General features: G+C 45.8%; 1 protein-coding gene across 8 annotated transcripts in view; it reads right to left on the minus strand.

The window, feature by feature from the left end:
• Tjp2 (tight junction protein 2) overlaps positions 1-22375 on the minus strand; it is a 128533-nt gene that overhangs the window by 27845 nt on the left and 78313 nt on the right. For 6 of the 8 annotated variants that reach the window (NM_053773.3, NM_001414504.1, XM_006231176.4 and 3 more), the window contains 6 exons: positions 14344-14397; positions 10018-10142; positions 8072-8174; positions 6544-7162; positions 1910-2013; positions 778-931 (listed from right to left, as the gene is read on the minus strand). In NM_053773.3, the coding sequence (NP_446225.1) occupies positions 778-931; positions 1910-2013; positions 6544-7162; positions 8072-8174; positions 10018-10142; positions 14344-14388 (1150 nt within the window). In that variant the 5' untranslated portion in view covers positions 14389-14397. Of the gene's footprint in view, positions 1-777; positions 932-1909; positions 2014-6543; positions 7163-8071; positions 8175-10017; positions 10143-14343; positions 14398-18743; positions 22218-22375 lie in introns of those variants that run through there. The other 2 variants (XM_006231182.5, XM_006231177.5) reach the window with 2 other exon arrangements.

The following is a 22375-nucleotide window of genomic DNA, read 5'->3' on the forward strand; positions in this document are numbered from 1 at the left end:
TATAGTTCAACAGTAAGTGTTTATCAGAACGAAAGGGCAGTTGATTCCTTCCCTTGAAAGAACATATGGAGCTGGGACAAATGTGTTTACCTCAGTTTAAAAACCAACCAAACAGTAACAATCGGGGACAGGGACATACATTAGTAAGGAACAACTCTATCCTTCGGAGCCACTCTGATTGACTGTTCAGTAGTCTACGCTCTGCATATACCTTCTAAAGGTCAGAACACTGCCTTATTTTTCACCTTACGCCGAGTTGGAATTTATTAAGAGATTTTTAACACAGATTTTAAGCAATAGCGTTGAGATAAAGAAAGGCCTCGTGAAGACACAGCCATGAGCACAGGTGTGGGCACAGCCATTATTTTTAAAGCCTGAAACTTGCTAGGTAGACAGTCTGGCCTTGACTCTGCCGGCTGAGAGAGGAATTAGAGGCTCTTCTGGGCTTGGCTTCTGTCATTTTTAAAGACTCACAAAACTCTATACTTTACTGGTATCGTTCTAAGCACAGAGCAAGTATGTAAGTGGTATCCGTCCTCATCGGCTAGTCATGAACGCTTTGTTTCTGACAGTAAGTTTTGTTCTCCGTGGCCTAATTACGTGTGGTAAGAATTTCCTCTTAGAAATTAATTTCAAAAGATGCTTTAGTAAACAAACAAAGATCAGGAATACTTCTCTTTTGGATCAAAGTTTGAAGGAGGGCTTTCTTGCCCCTGGGGACACCCTCCTGACACCCAGCCTCCTGACCCCCAGCCCAGCACACAGGCTCCTTCTTACCCTCCACTTCCGAGTCGCTGTCATTCAGAGATGGGATGTTGATGAGGGTCTGCTTGCTGTCTCTCAACACCACCAGCTGCAGTTTTCCTCGAGACTTTTCTATTAACTTCCGAGCATCGGTTAAAGACATGTTCTCAGTAACAGTTCCATTGATCTGCGTGTATGAAGAATGGCAGTGTTAATCGTATGAAAGACAACCTCTCACGGCTAAGTTCAAAACTCTTACTTTCCCTTTATAGACTGGAAAGAAGTCGAGAAGACACTCAGACCAGACTTCAGGATAATTTAATGAATGTGAATTATCCTTCGAATTACATACAACCACACATGTCCAGAACAGGCATGAAGGAGTCAGAGTAATATTTAGGTGACTCTGATAATCTATTTAACAACCAAGTTCAAGCCTACAGCTTGGTTGACTGCTGGAACAGGCTTCCTGATTGGAGAGGTTTTTAAAAAAAAACTATCAAACACAGGCGGCTGGTGGTGGCGCACGCCTTTGATTCCAGGGCTTGGGAGGCAGAAGCAAGTGGCTCTCTGAGTTCCAAGCCAGCCTGATCTGTGAAGTGAGTTCCGAGGTAAACAGGGCTACAGAGAGAAAACCTGTCTCAAAAAACAAAACAAAACAAAAACAAAAACAAAATAAAACAAACAAACAAAAAACCCAAACACACACACACAAAAATCAAACACATTCAGCAATCGTAGATCAATGGCTCTCAGACTTTCCTTGGTAGATGAACGGGAACTTCAACTTTAAAGCAACAGGACCAAGGGAACGTGTTCCTCGAGGCTTTTCCTTTGTTACTAAATTAGTACAGATCCCAAGACTTGTTTTTTAAATTGTTTCCTTTTTAAATTATTTTTAGGGGACAGGGGCTACAGAGGGAGCAGGGCTCATAAGTGGTGGGGAACAGGCTGGCCCGTGTGTGTGTGTGTGTGTGTGTGTGTGTGTGTGTGTCCTGTTTATATCTCAGTTTACTTTTGTGCTTATGACAAAGATCACCTCATTGAACTGCTCCTCCCGTCACCACCTTGCTCCTGAGGCTAAGAGATTCTGACCTGGTATGCAGATGTCGGGGTGTAGACTAGGAACACATCAGGCACACACTGTTCCCTGTCCAGGTCTTACCTTGAGAATTATGTCCCCCTCATGAAGGTTGCCATCTTTTGTTGCCAGTCCTGTTCTGGTCATTTCCTTAATGAAGATCTGACTTCCCAGCCGGAGCCCGTACTCTAGAGACAAACAAGGGAACACACAAATTCTCAACTCAAAAAACTTAAAAAAAAACAAAAAACAAACAAACAACAAAACAAAAAACAAAAAAAAAACCAACCAACAAACACGGGAGGATTAAAAGAGACAATGTTGCAAAATGTTAACTGGTGGAGCTAGGCAGAGGCTATGTGGATGCCTCTTGTAAAATGACCACATTTCAAATAAAAGGCTGGTAACAACAGTCTGTTCCACCCATCTTAATAGGAAATCATGCTGACCCTAAGGTTGCCCACATGAGGCTGTGGACACAGTATGTCTCCATGACAGTTCACACTGCCCAGGGTTTAAGCTGAGGCAAGGCCAACACCCTGGCAGGGAAAGTCGGGAGCACTTTGAATGGTTCTCAAAAGAAAAACGCTGTGGTTAGAAGGAATACACATATTTTAATATTGCAAAGGTCTTCTATACACTATTCTGATTTTATTTATTAAGCTGTAAAAAGGCAGATTTTAAGGGTGAACTGTATTGACTTTGAAAGCCCTCACAGTCAAGCGAGCTTGAGAGCAAACACATTCAGGTTTTAAGTTATTACTACTAATGTTCTGACTGAAAACTGCAGACTTACAAAAGTCATTTTCTTCAAAAAATTTTTACTACATAGAGAAAGCTCCTTCTTATGGTTACAAAAGTAGTCGTTTTAAATAGTCAATTTTAGGAAACTTGTTAGCATTTGATAAGAAGATAAAAAGTACTTAGCTGCTATGGTCCTCAGTGGGACGGTGAGCATCTGGCATTTGGGAGGCTCTAGATTTATCTTTAGCACCACAGACAACAACTAGAAAGAAGTGAGGCACATTTCCCACTCTCCTGGGGCTATAGCACCTCTCCTATGGACGTTAGAGAGTGCACAGAGGGCTGAGACAAATCTGATTAACTTTTCTTACATAGCAACATTTCACTTATCCTCCTAAGAGCTTAATGCTCCCATTGTAGCATACATAGGAGTGTCTGCAAACGGGTTCACTCGGATCTGTATAACACTTCTAAAATTTAAACAAAAAATCAGTTAATAAGCTCTGAGACACATCGAGGAACCTGCTGACAGGAACTGGCAGTGTTCATTCTTAATCTACAGCCGTTCCTGACTATTACTACGTTTCTTACAAGATTCATTTCCATGGAACCACTTTCATATAACTTACCCACAAATAGCTAAATTATTGAGTAACAATAACAAAAGGTAGCAATTTTTTTTAAATGGAATCATGAAGGGGGGAGGTGTGGATTTGGGGATGTAAAGTAAATAAATACATGAATTAATGATCACAAAAGTGGACTTCTGGACTGGAAGGAAGGCTGGGCAGTGAAGAGTACTTGATACTCTCTTAGAGGACCCAGCTCAGTTTCTAGCACCTGTGTGGTGGCTCACAGCCATCTGTAACTGCTGTTCCAGGGAATATGATGTCCCTTCTGACCTCCTCAGGCACCAGGCGCGCGCGCGCACACACACACACACACACACACACACACACACACACACACACACACACACACACATATGCGCACACACACGCAAAACATTCATACATAAGATAAAAATAAATATATCTTCAAAAAAGAAAAGGTAAAATTGGGGCCTGTGAAATAGCTCAGTGAATAAAGGTGGTTACTGTCAAACCTAAAGTGAGTTTAATCCCTGAACCCACAGAATGGAAGGCAAGAACAGACTCTCAGGGTTGTCCCTCAAGCTCCATTGTAGTCCACATGGCCCTCCTCATCAACAAAATTATAAATAACAATAGATCTTTTCAGTGGAATAGCTTTGATGGCTCAAAGGGTAAGAACACTGACTGTTCTTCCAGAGGGCTCAGGTTCGAGTCCCAGCACCTATGAGTCCCAGCACCTACGTGGTGGCTCAGTGATATCCACCACTCCAGGTGTACTTTTATACATTCAAACAAAACAAACAGCCACACACCTAAACATAAGTGAATAGAATTATGGGAGGGGTGTTTGGTGGTGGTGGTTAAAGTGAAATCAAGCAGGAGCACTTGTCTGGCATACACTAGGCCCTGGGTTTGATCTTCATCACCACCAAACATTGTTTATTGGTTTCCAATTTGGAGAACAAAATAGTTAAAAAGAAAAACGGCCCATCGGGAAAGGAACATAAGTCCTTTATTTCTGTACTTTAACCAAGACCAGACAGGACCTGGGCAATGTCATAGGATAATCCCTTCCTTTTATTTTATTTGAAGCTTTGCTTTCTCACTCCCTCTTCTGTAGCGGGGTGCTGAGGGGGAGGGGGTGCCTGTCCAGGCCAGAAAATGGCATCAGATCCCTTGGAGTAATAGACAACAGTAAACTGCCTAACGTGGGTGCTGGGAACCGAACTCTGACCGTCCGGAAGAACACTGAGCACTCTTAAGCACCGAGTCATCTCTCTAGCCCAACGGTGTCTCCTTAAATTATGCATCACAATTCATTAATGGGCCTTGAATTGATTTAATGAGTTTCTAACAGTATTTTAAATTTCCATTGCAATGGAAACTCTCAGTACATTGAAGAGTAAGTAATATTCCGTGAGATTTCTGTTTAAGCTTTTTATAGGTAGGCATAAGGTAGCTCATCTTGCATGTCAACTCGACTATATCTGCAGTCAACTAAAACCCAAGCTGCTAGTCAGGCTAGTGAGGAATTCTCTTCATCGTACTGTCTGAGGTAAAAAGACAGCCTAAACCTGTTATATCTTCCAGTAGCACCTCACATCATAAAACATGGAAGAAGGAAGCCTTGGCTTTGTGTCTGCTTGTCCTCACTTCCCCTGGCAGGCTCACGGTTGCTACCGCCAGATTCCAACGTAGACTAAACACCTCCCAGAGTCTAGCAGGCACCAGATTGTGACTGCAGAGATAAGACATCCAGTCTCACGGACTGTACAAGTACCGGATGCTTGGCCTTTCTGTGACTTTCATGAGACTGTCATTGTCAAGCCTAGGAGGACACAGGCTGTAACCACATTAATGAATCCCTTTCCATACACGTGTATACACACACACACACACACACACATGACACAAGCTCATTCTATCGTTTCTGTTCCTTTAGAGAGCCCTGACTCATACAAGGTGTCTCTGTGATGCATGATATGGTTGTTCCTACAGCAGAAGGACAGAAAAGACTCAGCGCAGGAGGAACAGGAAATGAGGAGGAAAGGTTTCAAAAGCAATGTCCCTCAGAATGCGTCAGACTTCTTGGAAGGAGGTCTCCTGCCAGATGCTCTCCCCCAAAACTTGTCTGGACCCCACCTTTTGATCTGGATCTGGCTTGGGGACCGCAAAGAGCCATCTCCTCACTGATAGCTATAAAGATTTGGTGAGATCTTCATGTCCCCAAAGTTGCTAGCCGGGATGCTCCTCTCCTCAGCGATCTCAGCTTATTCCCACCCCCACCTCATGCTCCTGGTTTCCATTACTGACTTACATCACTCCAGTTATTTAAGTAGGAAAACTTAGGAAACAGACTCTTTTCATCTAAAATCCACTACAGAATGCAAATTCCAAGCTAACGTGAACCTTTCACTTTGTATTGTTAGAGGTCTTTCACCTATTTCTTCTTTGATTAGTAATAGAGTCAGTGAGGCAATGGTTTTATAAGAAAACTGAAAAGTAGGAAGACAAGGCCCAAGGTTGGAAATGGCTCAACTCCTGCTCATCTCCTGGCTTCAGACCAGCTAAGGGTGAGCACCCATGTTGGAAAGTCATGTCTAATTGAGAGGCTGACAAAGTGACGAATCAGAGAAAATTTGATAGAATAGTATATGCCCAACTCTCATGAAAAGAGAGAAGAAAGAAAGGAAAGGGAAGCTACTTAAGGGGCAGTGCAGAGAGAGGAAAAAGAAAGGCAGTTTTACTAGAAGCGGTTTACAAAGACAGGGTGCAGAGAGAGAGAGAGAGAGAGAGAGAGAGAGAGAGAGAGAGAGAGAGAGCGCTGGACACAGGCAAAGACAGAATGAGCCAGAGAATGAGAAGGAGCCAGAAGATTACAACAGATTGCCAAAGTTAGTAGGAGGTCAAGCAGAGCCATTCGGTAAGAAACTTAAGAGAAGCCAGATTAAATCAGTCAGGTTGGGGAGGAGTTTGAGTCAGAACAGCTGAGTTGAACCAGCCAGCCAGAGTTCAGAAAGAACTAGAAAGGGTAAGCTTATTCAGCAGTAAATCCCAAGAGGCTGAAAACATTCTAGGCCTAGATTAGATTGTACAGAGGCTAGAAGCTTCCAGGCCTAGGCTAACAGACGAAGGCAGTAAGCAAAATCACCCGGGCAAATAAAAGTTATATTTACAGACAAGTGTGGAGGAGAAGTCTCTTAAGACCTGGCTTTGCCACTGACAAGGCATCCAGATCAATGAACCCTTCTGCATCTCTGACTCTCTTATATACAAGCCCATGGCCAGTTCAGTTCAGGTTGATACTGAACACTGGTAGGTGCCAGGCAAGCGCCAGGATGCTGCAGGTACGGCTTGCATCCCCACATCATGTGCACCTACCTTCGTTTGCTTTGCTTTTGGTCAGAAGGACCCCGATGGGCCTGTCGGGATCATGCTGGCCCTTGTGTTCCTGCCGGGACCTAGACTCGGGGGTGGGGCTTCGGGACCGTAGGTGTTCTCGGCTGCGGCTCCGTTCATAGCGGGTCTCTGGATGGGCTCTGCGGTCATAAGATGGGCTGTAGCGGCCTTCGTAGTCAGGCTCATAGGCTTGGTGATAGGAGCGCTCATAGTCTCGGTCGTAGTCCCTGTCGATGCTCCGTCCACGGCTGTAGTCCCGGGACACAAAGTCGCGGTCTAGACCGCGCTCCAGGCTCCGGCCGCGGCTGCGCTCATGGCTGCGCCCGTAGTCTTCATGGTCCAGGCCACGTTCCAGGCTCCGGCCACGGCTGCGCTCCCGCTCCCGGCTCTGTGCGCGCTGATGGGGACGCCCCCTCTCCCTGCTGTCCTCCCAGCTGTGGCTGAGCATATCGTGGCTGCTGTGCCGGCTCCTCTCACTGTAGCCGCTGCGGAAACTTCTGCCATCAAATTCATCCATCATCTCAAAACCTCGGTCATCATGACTGAGAGGGGGGCTGCCCTGCAGCGGGGCCACCTGAACCTTCCGAGGCCTCTTGACCACCTGGTCAGACAAGAGGAGATGATGCAGAACGGTACAAAGACGCCTGGGAGAGCAGTGGGCCTGGTTCCAGTTTTAATAAAACTGTTCCTCCCCAGTCTCAGTGGGGGGGGGGGGGGCGGCTAGGGGGGGTGAGAGGTTCATACAAAAACAGAACAAACAAGACAAAAAAAAAAAAAAAAAAACCCTCTACATTCCTTAAACATCTGTATCCCTGTCAATCCTCCAAGCCCCTGTCCAGACCCAAGGAGAATAAACCTCACTTACGTTAGAGTAAGAGAAAAAAACGACTGCAGCTGTGAATATAGTGCTTTTGCACACCTCCAAATCTACTTCTGACCCAGTAAGCAAAACCCCAAAGGCTCTGGTCAGTCCGTGAATGTCAAATGAACTGCCAGGAAACGGGATACTCTGTATATAATTGTTGACATTCCTGAACGTGTTACAGGAGGGAGTGGGGGGTACCACTCTGGACTAACAAAGACCCTGCACACTCGGACCTGGGAAGACATGTCCAAGCCATGCTGAGGTACGGAGTGGGCATGAGATGGTCCTGTACAGCTCCTGGTATTCTAAGATTTGTTGTCGGGACGGCCCTACTCTTAGGAGACGAGTGCAGTAGTCATTAGGTAGGATGCTTGCAGCCCTCCTCCAGAGGGCGGCTTGGACACTGCTTCACCCCATCGGTGACACCAGCCAAGAAAATCATCAAGGCTTCGAGAAGCACGCTGGCCCCAGGTCAGCTAATTCTGTCCACATGCTCAGAAGCAAACTGCCGCTTTCTTTGGGCACAGAAAACAAATGTTCTAGAGTTAAACTTTCTGAAGACTTTTTAAAAATTTATTAACAATGTATGTGTAAGGATATTGGCTTGCATGCATAGACTGCACTGAATGCCAGCCCAGGACTTACAATGGCTGCGATCTTCCCACTTTTCCTAAGCTGCTGAACGGCAAATGAATGGAGCACATCCTCCATGGGGGTGCCATTGACCATGACCACCCTGTCATTTTCTCTGTGAACAAAAAAAAAAAAACAAAAAAACAAAAAAACAAGCATCAGTCATCTTGAACCCTGGAGAGTGAAAAGCAGCAGTGAATGAACCCAAGAAACTTCTTAAGGGGTGCAACGCTCACAAGTCAGGCCAGCTTGGTCTGAGTTCTTCAGAGGTAAGAAACCGGAAGCCATGCATTCCTCCGCTTCTGGATGTTTATTAAGAACCACCATGTTTGTGTAAAAGGCCTGTCCTACCCACACCACGGAGTCACCCCAGAAAGCATGACGCGGCCTGGACAGCAACAGGACTTCAGTGACAGTCCTGTGTGCTGCAAAAGGCCCTCTTGTAAGCCCCAAAATAGGCAGGCATCCATCTCTGTGCTGTTAGCAGGGAAAGAGATCAAAGGCTTGCCTCAGATTCTTTTACTATTTTACAGAAAGGGTCTCAAGTAGGTCAAGCTGGCTTTTAATTCACTGTCTTGCCAGCCATGGCTGTAACCGACTGATCATTCTGTGTCTGACCCCATCTCCTGAATATATGGACTGCAAATGTGTCCAATCAGACCCGGCTTCTTTGCTTCAAGATTCTCAAAGAAACCTTAAAAACCACAGAATCCTATTATTTAGGCTCATCCAATGATATCTTAAAATTTTATAGTACTCTAAATAAAAGACTAACTTTGATAAGACTACCAAAAAATAGGATAGGAACACAGCAGTTTTTAAAATCTCACACAAATTCAACTTTTGAATGATCTGGCTGATGTAGGCTCAGAGTTACCAGTAAATTCTTTCCTGATAGGATTCAGAATTCATCTTTAAAGGTGGGTTATCTCTTCAGGCTGACAGTTGGATAAGTTGATTTAACTATCGTGAATTTCCTATTAAAATCTGTTTGGGGGAGGATATTAGGTTTTTATTTGTGGGGATTCTGCTAAAGATTAACCCAAGGCCTTATACATGCTAAGTACTCTACCTACTGACGTACACTCCTAACCATCTTCATTAAATTCTAAAACAATATATACTAAGACATATATAAAAACCCTTGACAGACACTGAGAATTATGGGAACTGAGGTAGTCAATTCTGTTAACTTGGGTGGATTGAAAAACACCCAGAAGTTTAGTAAAGCTCACTCTTAGTGTATAGGGACGTTTTCAAGAGAATGAAGGGGTGCTTAACCCACCCTGAATGTGGGTAACCCCATCCTGTTTTGAGGAAATAAAGGAGAAAGACAGGAAGGGCAGGTATTGTCTCTGTCTTTCTGCGGTCTGGTTCCAGCCACCATGCCAGCTGTTCTGTTCTAGCACGTTCTCCTTACCACGACAGACTAAACCCTCTGAGAAGGAGAGCCAAAATAAATAAGTACTTCTCTTAAGTTATTTCCTCCAGTGTTTTGTTATGGTAACATAAGCAACACACTCAGAGATGGTTCCCAGCACTGCATAAACTGTGCGTGGTGGTGTAGGTCTGTAAAACCAGGACATGGGGCAGAAGAACTAGAATTCAAAGCCATCCATGTGGGAGATTAAGAGACCAGCCTGGGCCACAGACAATGTCAACAAAGTAAAGGAGAGAAGGAGGGAGGAAAGAAGGGGACAGAGAACATTCACGGCGTTCTAAAGCCCACCGTAAGTGATCATTCCCACTACCTTCCTATGGGAGGTGGGGAGTTCCACACACAAGATTTCTTTCTTCCCTCTAAGCTTGGATGCTCCCCAAAGTTCGGGGACTGTTAAAGCATAATGCATTAGCTGCGACCCTAATTCTCGCTCAAAGACTTGACATAAATGAGCACAACCATCAGAACACCCCCCTATCAGGGCTGGCTGTAGGGGGAGGGGAGTGGGGACACTTACTGAAGCAAGCCATCAGCGGGTCCACCTGGGAGTACATCTGAAATGACGATTGACGTCTCCCCATTTTCAAAGTGGGGGTTGTCTCTGCCTCCTGACACTGCGATTCCAAATCCTCTTTTGGAATCCTGTTCATTGGAATTAGAAAAAAGAAAAAAAAATAAACAAGACAGTATGAAACAATCCTTCCATAAGTGGCTTTCAGGATTTATTACAAGCACTCAATAAAGCAAAGGTCAAATCCATAACCAGAGACGGCCCAGGAGCAGATGGGCTTCCGGCAACAAATGAAAAACAAAACAAAGCCACCACACGCTGTGGTCGGCTGACAGGTTCCTAACGGAAAACCGCTTATCTAAGGGAAAAGACTGGCAGCCCAGGCTGATGTAATCACAAAAGGCAGGGGAACGAAGGCTGTCTATTGTCTAAACAGCGATATACTGTAGATGCCAGGTAGACCCATTCAAGGCATCATTTGATCAGAGCTGGAACAACTTCCACAAAACTTGATTCTGTGTGAAAATGTATTCTTTTTTTTTTAGATTTATTCATTTATTATATATAAGTACACTGTAGCTGTCTTCAGATACACCAGAAGAGAGCATCAGATCTCTTTACAGATGGTTGTGAGCCACCATGTGGTTGCTGGGAATTGAACTCATGACCTCTGGAAGAGTAGTTGGGTGCTCTTAACTGCCATCTCTCCAGCCCGTGAAAATGTATTCTTAAAGTCTATCTTTAGCGGAATGTGCCTGTGCCTGTAATTCCAGTACTTGGGAGGCGGAGGAAACAGAATCAGGAACCCAAGACTACCCATGATTACATGGCGTATGGCTGTCTGGCCGGGTCTACATGAGTCCCTTGGTCAAAAAACAAGAAACAGCCCTATGGCATATCTTTAAATTCAAGTTAGAAGGGACAGCAGTTGCAGTTTTAATTTAGAGTGAAAAGGACTAAGTTGACTTTGAAAATGAAACCTAAACAGAAAGCTGGTGATGTGGGTGATGGGGCCATGGGGCTCAGTGGGAAGATCCTTCAGTGGACGAAGGAGCTTGCAGCCATGTCTGAGAACCCAAGCTCAATCCCTGAGACCCACATGGTAAGAATAAATCATGGCCACACACCCTCGGACCTCACAAAGTGCTGTGGCACGAGAGTACAAAAGTACATACATGAATCAAACATTCAGTAAGATAAATAAGTAAAAAGCTAGTATTGTGATCCTGAAAGAGCAAAGCATTAAATGTTTCCCAGTGTTCAAACAAGACGGGAAATAAAGTTTAATGATCCACCATTGATTTAGCAATGCATACGAGTGAACCTAGGAAATTCATAATCTTACTTCAGTCTTTAAAAGGCTGAACTACACAACACGGACCAATGACACTATAATCCCACATCAAGGTTGATGAAACAAAACTACACTCAGAGTAATAGAAAATCTTTATCCAAGGACAAGTTAGAGGGGGGCCCAAGGTTCAGACTGCTTCCAATCACAAACCAGCCAGTTGTCCCTACATGGCTTTCAAATTTACCAGCACCGGGGACCCGCTTTTAGAATGAAGCGGCTCCATCTTCTAAAGCAAGCCTCGGATCCCTTATGCTTGCAATCTGTGGAGCACATCTAGGGAAACGTGATCTCTGGTAAACAGGGCACAGATGAGAATGAGAAGGATGTCTGAAGGTAAACGGGCAAACTGCAGCAGAAGAATCTGTGATGACCAACCTGGACACATGGACACTGATACAGTGATGAAGTTCTAAGGATCAACTCTCCCTTTGGTGAACTGAGCACCTTTCTACAAAGAGGCAGAACTTAGAAAGATTTGGAGCGGAGAAGCCGTGGCAGGACAAGATGGCAGGTGATGTTAAGATTCTGCTCTGTGTATTTACAGGTTGTTATTAATGTTCTCAAGGGATGGATGGTTCTGAGCTTTGTATGTTTAAGTGGGCAATTATATCTTACCAATTGGGTCAAAAAAAAAAAAAAAAGAAAAGAAAAGAAAGATTTTGGAGCAGGATGATCTCTGTGGAGCCCAGAAAATGCACACCGATGCCCACAGCTTGCTGTCAGGATGGGGGCAGCTTGCTCAGATAAGGACTGCAGACCACAAGCTGACTGTCTGTGAGGGAGGGCAGAAGCAAGCTTGTCTAGAGTGTGAGATCATGTGCACATGCCTGTGGTATACATATGGTCAATGTGGGTGTGCAGATGTGTGCACAAGTGTGTGTGCATGAGTGTGAATGGGTGTGTGTGCGTGTGCGCATGCACTTGCTTGCACGCTAGCAGGTATGAGAGCATGAGTTTGTTCAGGGATGAGAGCATGACGAGTGCAGTTCTAGAGTCGTCAGTCCAATCAAAATGACACATAGAGTAAGCTAGTAATACCTATCATATTATTACCAGGATAGAAAAAAATTGAAAATAACATGTATTTATTAAGAAGCAATTACATATCAGCATCTATGGAATGAAGGAAGCTGCATGTATTTCCTCATTTAATCAAAAAGGGTAACATCTGGGGCAGAGGGGCAGAGGGGCAGAGGGGCAGAGGGGCAGAGGGGCAGAGGGGCAGAGGCAGAGGCAGAGGCAGAGGCAGAGGCAGAGGCAGAGGCAGAGGCAGAGGCAGGTGGATCTCTGTGAGTTTGAGGCCAGCCCAGTTAACAAACAAGTCCAGGATAGCCAGGCAGGGCTCTGTTACACAGAGAAACTCTCTGTCTTGAAAAACCAAAAAGGGGTTGGGAGGGGAACATCTGGGGACACCTCCCACCCGGCACCATGAGGCACTGGAGGGGAACAGCATGTCTGAGACATCCCCAGACAACAGACGCCTGGTGCCACGAAGATGAGCAAGTGAGTGGTGGAGAGGCAGAAGAGAACTGTGTGTGCACAGTGAAGAGACAGAACTAGAGGGTAGAGGGTAGTGACGTGAATAATTGAAGGTGCCACCTGAGGCCATGTTTGCATCTGTGGCCCTGCAACAGTGCGAGCCTGTTACCACAAACGCCATCGGACATCCCTGGTCTGGGCTGCCGCTGAGGGCCATGTTGGTATCTGAGAGCTGTGCAGATCTGGCCCCACCCCTCACTGGCTGCAGGACTCAGGACAGCAGGTAGTGAGGGGCAATTTACCTGGGCAGCACAGCAGAACTGATCCTGGTGGTGGGGGCTCAGGTGGGCCAGCCCTGAGGGTACGGCCTGGGCAGTGTGGTAGAGCTGGCCCCCACTGGCATGACCGTGGGAGAGTTGCCAGGGTGACCAACTCAGCTACCACCCAGGCAGCCCCAGAACCAGGCTTTAAGCTGGTGCATCCCAATATCTAGCCCATCTATGAACTTCCAGAGCTCATGAAGGAACTGATTCCCCAGAACCAAAGCTGCAGGATCTCCACAGCATAGGACAACAACAGGATTATCTGCGAGGAGTCCTGGTGAGGATCCAGTATTGAGGCTGTAGCAGAAGCCAGGGGCCTCAAACCAGACCAGTGACTCACTACAACCAACATCTGCAAGAAAAGCTGTTCCGGCAGAGGGTTACTCTGTTACTGTTACACTCTGACAGGCCGCAGCTTCCACAGCCAGATTTTAAATTTGTTTTCTTTTGGGGGGGGGGTGGAGGTGGGGAGACAGCAAGGGCAGGAGGCAGATGTGGAGGGACTGGGAGATGAGTGGAACAGGACTGCATGTATCAAATTTACAAAGGATCAATAAAAAGCATCTAAAAAGATGAAAGGTAACATCTGTGGGGTGATTTTCCAAAAATAAAAATATGTAGCATTCTATTTTCAATTCCAAGTAAGAAGTAAACAGAAACTTTTTGTGTAGAGGAGGTGGAGTTGTGTGTCATTGCGTGTGTGTGTGTGTGTGTGTGTGTGTGTGTGTGTGTGTGTGTGTAGTAGTAGTAGTAGTAGTAGTAGTAGTAGTAGTAGTAGAGTTGCGTGTTATTTGTGTGTGTGTAGGGGTAGAGTTGAGTGTCGTGTGTGTGCGTGTGTGTGTGTGTGTGAGTGTGTAGGGGGTAGGGTTGTGTGTGCATGTGTATATAGGGATAGAGTTGTATGTCATTGTATGTGTGTGTGCATGTGTGTAGGAGGGAAGCTGTATGTATAGTGTGTGTGTGTGTGTGTGTGTGGAGGGTCCATGGGTGTGCATGTGGATCCCAGAGGACAACCTTAGGCGTCATTTTTCAGGCACCATTGCCAGCCAGTTCCAACGATGCCCTCCCCACCTCAGAGGTATTAAAAACAAAACTCTGTAGGCAAAAGTGTGCAAGATCCATGAAGTGTGAGACACCAAGCCCAAGTGGACGATGCACGGAAGATGCAGAACTCACCTTCTGCAGGGTCACAGTGTACTGTTCCCATATCACCTCCTCCATGCCTGGGCCCTAAGAGACAACAAAGGCATCATGAGTAAACACCGAACACCCCAATGCCAGAAACAGACCTGTTAACTCTATATGCTTCTACAAGACTCCAGCTCACGCTTTCTGTGTGCTAAAAAGAGCAGACATTTGCTCAAAATCTTACACTGCTTATAATCATATAAGACCTTCTAGGAAGTGAGTCTTGTTACTAAGATATTAAATGAAAGATGTAGTGAGAAGCCCTAAAAAGAGAATAAGTGTGAAATTCTGAGTGTTTTTACAACCACTCTGAAACACCATTGTTAGGTGCTAATAACATCTTATTTGGGGGCCAGCAAGAACCAATGCCTGAAAGTTGTCCTCTGACCTCCATACATGTACCATGATGATCACGGATTCCTGAACACATATGTACCTTAAATAAAAGGTACAGAATTTTAATTGCACTTAAAAATATCTTCCCATTTCTCTCTCTCCTGACCTTTTGGCACTTTTTTTTTTTTACATCTTAAACTAAAGAAACACTTGGTCTTGTCATCAATAGGATGTCAAACTGAGTGAACTGTGGGATCGTCTGGCTTTTCCTCATTGTTAGCTGGTGCACAACAGACCCCTGAGACTTCCTCTGCTAACACAGTTCCAAAAGATGCTCCAGGGAGGCCCTTAATACAGTGCTGCCACTTTAAGACTAAGTGATCCACTAAATGCATGTAGTCTTAAGAAAGCTAGAAATGTCCAGAGAGCACACGGTTACAGACAAGCCAGCAAGCACGGAGGCAGGAAGATGCAGGGAGAAAAGTACAACACCTAAAGGAACACACAGTCAGAGGGGACACAGTAGAAGGAAAAATACTTAAACTCAGGGACTACACAGGCACTGGCCCAGTTCATAAATAATGTGAAAATAACTAGAGGAAATCACACTGGAGGACTCCTATCATTAGGTTTGTGAAATCCAGGTTTCGAAACAAGTCCTATTACAGAAAGCGGCCGCACATCCTCTAAAACATGTCAAATGGCACTGATCATGTCACCACATAGAAAATGCAAGGCTCCTCTCCAAGGGACATGTTTAAACAGAGGCTTCATAGAACTCAGACATATAAGATACCTGAGTTCACAGTTCACATGGCATCCATGTACATACCACACATGCATGTACATACCACACATGCATGTGTATGCTCACGCACACACTCATATACACACAGTGAAAGTTACAAGCAACAAACGATGGGATCAATGGCTGTATTAGAAACAGCAATAGCAACCCAAAAGTATATAAAACAATTCAGGTTTTAAGAAATTAGAAGGGGTTGGAGAGATGGCTCAGTGGTTAAGAGCACTGACTGCTCTTCCAGAGGTCCTGAGTTCGATTCCCAGCAACCACATGGTGGCTCACAACCATCTGTAATGAGATCTGATGCCCTCTTCTGGTGTGTTTGAAAACAACTACAAGTGTACTTATAGAATAAATAAATCTTTTAAAAAAAATTAGAAGACCTCATCGAAAGCATAGTTATCGGAGATCAATCGACCATCAGAAGAACCAAGCAAACAAATCTGAAACATAATTTTTAAAAATGGAAAGAACTGCAAATTATACGCGGCTGCAGACAGCAGTCATAAACAGATTCGAGGAGACTCTTCTGAACACAGCACACGGCTGAAAGCTGGGAGATGTCACACACAAGGTCGAGAGTAAGAAGCTTCTGGAGGCTAATCCTGCACTGATAATCATAGATGAACAGGTACTAAAAAAATATCCAGATATTCTGGGGTTCCTCCCTATTCACAGAGACGGTGATGCCAACTGACACACTTGACCAGGTAACCCACTCCCTCTAGAAGCAGGTTAGGAAGCCACAATTCTGTTTGCACAGAAAATGCAACAGCTAACGGCTGGCTGGGTGACTCAACTGATTACTCAGACTGAGAGGTATCTGTCTGTGCCTCTTGCTCTTCCCTCCCGCTCCCAGTGTGCTCAATTCTGGGACATTCCCAGGGCTCAGGCCATCTGGCTCCAGGAGATCAGAATTCGCAAAGATTAAAAAAAATTACAATTTATATTACATCTAGGGTCAAAAAGATACGAAGGTTGGAAGGTGTAGGAGGACAGGCAAAGTCGTGGCTCTCAGCGTGCATGGGACTGGGCGGGGAGGTGGAGTTGGCAGGGTTCTGAAGTTAAGAACTCCTGTGGATCTACACAATGCAGTAAGCTGAGAGGCCAATGAAGAAAAGACAGAGCATCCCCCGCCCCATCTGTTTGTTTAGCATAACCACTGATTTGTGTGTGTGTGTGTTTGTTTTGATATTTCTTTATGTCAGGGTGGGCTGTTGTTTTCTTTCGCCATGCTGGGGATCAAACCCAAGGTCTTGCACGCATGCAGCATGTGTGACCCTGAGTTAGACTCCCGGCCCTGTTTTTCTATTTTAATAAATGAAAGTAGGCTGCTCGTGATAACATAGGACTTTAATCATGGCACTCATGAGGCAGAGACAGAAACTGTTGAGTTTCAGACCGCTGGGACTACACAGTGAGAATCTGTCTCAAAGGAAGAAAAAAACGCAAGACTGTAACAGACAAAACTGAAGATGAAGTGGTCCGGGAGGGAGGTAGAGGTGGGACACAAGAGGGACTGAGTTTTACATCTGGGGAGGATAGAAGAACGCATCATACGTTCAATATTTGAGCATTTCTGTAGATACCAATCATTTCTTAAGTCCAAGAGTAGAAGTGGCGGGGGACACGGGACACCAAGGGGTATTTGAGTGCTGAGGACATAACATCTAAGGCAGTACCCAGTTCCAGACATTTTAATACAATTTCAATTCCACAGGGGAAAGGGGCATATAACAGCTTCTACTGGGAGAAGGAAGGTAGGCACAGTGTGAGCAGTGGACAGGGACAGGGACAGAGAGGATGATGAGAGGAATGGGTACAGATGAAGGCAAGGATCAGGGGGTTTGGGGAGTCTTACACCTCAGCACCTCTCCATTTTTAAAGGTTAAAATCAACTTCATTAGAAAAATAATCTTGATCAGGGAAGTCACAGAAGGATCTGCAATTCCAATCTCCAAAAAGATCTGGACTCCACAGACAGGCACAGGTACCCAGTCAACTTCAGGGTTAAGATTCCCTCTACCAGAAGGCAACTTCCATGTACGTGCCATGATTTTTCTCTGATGACTAGACTTTCCATAGAAGGATCATTAATGATCACACACACACACACACACACACACACACACACACACACACCCATATTAGAACAAGTCATTCCTAGAAGCCATGGAAAGTTCAGAACTATGTGACCCGGTGCAAATAGGGAGCTCTTTGAATAGGTTATTTTGAGAATGGCCCTGAACTGGGGCAGGGAGTTACTCAGCCTGTTATTTGTATGCCTTCTGCAGAGCTCGTTTTCTTGGGAAAACCTTGACCAGACAGATAACTGTCCTTTAAGCCTGGGAAGACGGTTCGGTTGGTAAAGGTGTTTGCGGCACAAGCATAAGGACCTGAGTTCAATCCCGAGAACAGAGGAAAAAGCACCCAGTAATCCCTAGGACAGGGAAGCAGAGGACAGGAGGACTAGCCGACGTGACAAGTTCCTGGCTCTTGGAGACCCTGTCTCAAACACCAGCTCCTGGGGATGCACACTAGAAACAGACCCCTGGACTCCACACACAAGCCCCTTTTACACACACATGCACTCCGCCTCCCAACGCACACAAAAGGAGACATTTAGAAACAACCACAGGCAGATAACTAAGTCTTGACTACCTGTAGCGACCCTGAACAGCCGATTTTTAAACTCTGTGTCCATACACTGCTGCCTCCCAGTGAGAGAGACCACTAGGGACAAAGACTCCTACCAAGCCGCTTGTTAAGAACACACTTCCCACAGTCCAAGCCACGCAACAAATACCCACACCACACACCACCCTGTGTGCTGAAAGCTCCTGCAATGTGGAAGCCCCCTCAGAGGGATACAGGCTTCTATGGGATAACGTCACGTGTTTGATCCCAAATACAAAATTCTCTAACGCACACCAAGTGGTGTGTTAACCTGTACCCAAGAAGCCAAGCTCTACAGCGATCGCTGACACACTGGAAAAGGCATCTTTGACTCGCAAATCCAGTAAACGGCTATCAATTTCGCCCAGGTCTGCCCCAAATAAGACGAGCATTTCGAGTTCTAGCATTGACTGCAAGCCACATTCTGCAATCTCACAATTTGTTACTGAAGGCTGCCAGGACACAAATAAATCCGAGGATAAAGGAACCACTGTGCCACTGTGTGAAGGGCTTGTTCCCCTCCGGCAGAGAGAGCAGGGGAAAGAAAGGAGAAAGCGTAAAAAGGACTCACATGGCCTTTCCATCTCTCCAACTTTTTAACTGCCTGGATCCACATCCTCTGGAAGACCTGAGCAGCCCTCATGGCTCCGCAGAGACAGGGCTGGCCACTGCCTACCTTCTGGGCTGCTCACCCATTTCCACCACTGCACGTGGTTACGTAAGGCGGATACAATAGTAGCCCACATTCCCAGCAAATCCTGTTGTCATCTCACAGTGACACATCCATACAGCGGGGGACGCCAAGTGCTTTGAAAAGCTCTCCTTGTGAGGCCAAAAGAAAAGCAGTCTGGGTCCACACCACTCCAACAGCCTTTTCCTGCCTTTCTCCCACACAAAGAGGACGGCGGCACTGGGGTATGGACTTCTTCCAGCCATGCAGAATCATCTGGTATTTAGTTATAACTTATTAAGTACCGCTAGCCTTCCATATCCACAAATCCTATGAGTGGGATTTAAAAATAGTCTTAGGCGCTAGAAAGGTGATTCAGTAGTTCAGAGACCTGCCATTTGACTTCCAGAACTCACATTCCCACAGCTGCCTATAGGATTCCAGTTCAGGGAATCAGAGGTCTCCGTGAATACAAGTGGCATACACAGACTGACATGCACATGAATGAAAATTAAATAACCTTTTAAAGACACACACATACACACACACACACACACACACACACACACACACACACACACACACGCATGCACAAAAGACAAAAAGCAAAAAGACCACCCTTACATGGGTAAGATGGGGCAGTGGGAATGGGAGGCTCGATTACCCTGTGGTGAGATTCTGTCTCAGCACAAAAAAAAAAAAAGCAAGACAAAACAAAACCGTCCATACTGAGCACGTACAGCCTTTTTGGGTGATGATTCCCTAAATAATATAACTGTGGGAGTAGCATTTCTACTACATTAGGGGTTGTAAGGAACCTCGAGCTAGCCAGAAGGACACAGAAGATCTGTAGTGTTCCACGCACTGAACACCACATTGTTTACATAAGGGATTCAAGCTTCTGCAGGCTTTAGTGTACAAGGGACTCCTGGACCCCAGGGGACAGGGAATGACTGTGAACAGGAGCAAGGCTACGGAAAGGAACGGAGAAGAAACTTATCCACGGGCACGCTCCGCCCCGGAAGTCTAAAAGAGCAGGAAATTATCAGGTAAACTGACCTGCTGGAAGAAATACTGGTCTCAACCAATCAGCAGGCATAAAGAGGAACTGTACGTTCTTGGTGATAACTACAAGAGTTGGTACAGGTGGGCACCACCTCAGGGACGGAGAACTTGCTCGGCAAAGTCCTCGCCTCTCCCAACCTTGCCAGAGACTTAGATAAATGGCAAAGAGCTCGGTCACTGTTTCTTGTATAGTTTTGAATTCCGAACACCAGGATGCCTAGGCTTGCAACCCAAGGCCGGGTTTTCAGAAGTGTGGTCTTAGGCAGTCCCAGGAAACTCCTGCTGCCAACACTGAGTGTCACGTCAACAGGCTGAGCTGTCTGCAAGCTAAGAATGCACCTCCTGGTTTGTCTGAGACTGGGACATTATCTAAATTTGGACCACGTCACGGAGACAACCTGAAGTAACAGCTAGACTATAAGCCTGAGGATTTTGGTTTTGTTTGTGTTTTAGATTTATTTTATTTTCACGCGTAGAATGTTTACATGCATGTCTGTGTACCAAATGTATTCCTGGGGGTTGCCCATGGAGGCCAGAAGAGGGCAGAAGATCCTCTGGAACCAAAGTTACAGACTTTTGTTAGCCAGTGTGTGGGTGCTTGAAACTGAAGTCAGGTCCTTCGGAAGAGCAGCCAGTGCTCTTAATTGCTGAACCATCTCTCCAGCTCAAAGAAGTAAGCTTTAAAGCCATAATTCTGAGGTACGATGCTTGTTCTAGAACACTGGATGTGCTATGCCCTTTCCCACCTGCACCTCAGAGGATCAGCAAGTCACAAATGAGGCAAGTCCCCCTGCAGCTGTGTAGAACAGTATAGAGCCTAGGCTTGGTGACATGAGAACCACCATAAGGCACTTCCACTGGTTCCATGAGAAGGACATTTGCAGGATGGTTACAAAGATCAGGAGTTTCAGAGCACCGGTAATCATTTAGGAAGCATGGACTCCTGACAGAGTCAAGAAACATTTGTTACACAGTAGCCATGCACCGTGAGAAACAACTGAACCGCTCTCCTATGGCAGTCCCAGTCAGAGGGGAGGTGGGATGCTTTAAGCAAATTATTCTAAGCCAGAGTAAGGGCAACAGCAAGGGAAAACACAAAGCAAACACTGAGGGATATATATGCACCAAATGCCCTTCCCTTGGAGGGAAGGAAGGCTTTAACTGAGGAAGCAATTCAACTCTTTCTTGCTCTTCCTCTACCGGCATCTGTCTTGTATTTGGAGGCAGGATTTGAATCTGTATCGAACTATGTTCCTGCTTCTGTTTCCCTCCCACAAGCTGGGATCATATGCAGAGCCACCGCGTCCTATGAATGCCATGGAGATGAAAGTGGGAAGCACTAACCAATCATAAGCAAGTCTGGAGAGCTGTCCAGGGAAAGGCACCAGCAGGTAGACAAAGGCTCTCTGAGGCGGGACCCAGCTCAGCGATTGGACGTGGCGTTAAGAGCAAGTACACAAAGTGAACTGGGGAGAGCTGGGATGGAGGAAGGCATCACGGAGGTGCCTTCTCCCACAAGTTCACAGGAGCTCCTGGCTGAAGGAGGACAAACTAGAAAGGTATTCTGTGGAGCTGGAGAGATGGCTCAGTGGTTAAGAGCACTGACTGCTCTTCCAGAGGTCCTGAGTTCAAATCCCAACAACCACATGGTGGCTCACAGCCATCTGTAATGAGATCTGATGCCCTCTTCTGGTGTGTCTGAAGACAGCTACAGTGTACTTACATATAATAAATAAATAAATAAATCTTTAAAAGGGGGGGGGCTTGCAACCCCATAAGAACAACAGTGCAAACCAACCAGAGCTCCTAGGGACTAAACCACTACCCAAAGACTCTACATGGACTGACCCCTGGCTCCAACTGCATAGGAAGCTGAGGATAGCTTTGTTGGGGCACCAGTGGAAGGGGAAACCTTTGGTCCTGCCAAGGCTGGACCCCCAGTGCAGGGGAATGTGGGGGGAGGTGGAAGGGGGTGGATAGGGGAAGATAGGGGGCTTATGGACAGGAAATCGGGAAAGGCAATAACATTTGAAATGTAAATAAAGAAATATATCCATTAAAAAAAAAAAGGCATTCTGTGTGGAGGGAACAGCAGGTTCTCTGATCCAAGATCACTGGTGAGGTATGTTCAAGATGGTGGCCAGGAAGTATACTTTATTAGCTCGTTCTCTATGTGAACATGTTGAAACAGTTTAGTCTACATCTTGGGAGGCCTGGAAGTACAAATCCACTTGGTCAATAGGCCACAAGATGATTACAAAGACTGGGAGGGAAGGAAGACACCAGCAATTAGCAGAGCATCACGCTTGAGGGCTTCTACACAGACTCTCAGTGGATGCTCACACTCCACAGGTCAGCTGCACCTGTCCCCCTTTAACAGGTAGGAAAGCTGAGGCCAGAGACTTTCCATGGCTCACCACTGGCACAGATGAATCTGAGTCTGACTACAGGAGGTGATGGAAACAATC

This window comes from Rattus norvegicus, chromosome 1, assembly GCF_036323735.1.
Source record: "Rattus norvegicus strain BN/NHsdMcwi chromosome 1, GRCr8, whole genome shotgun sequence".
In the NCBI taxonomy this organism is placed as follows: Eukaryota; Metazoa; Chordata; class Mammalia; order Rodentia; family Muridae; genus Rattus; species Rattus norvegicus.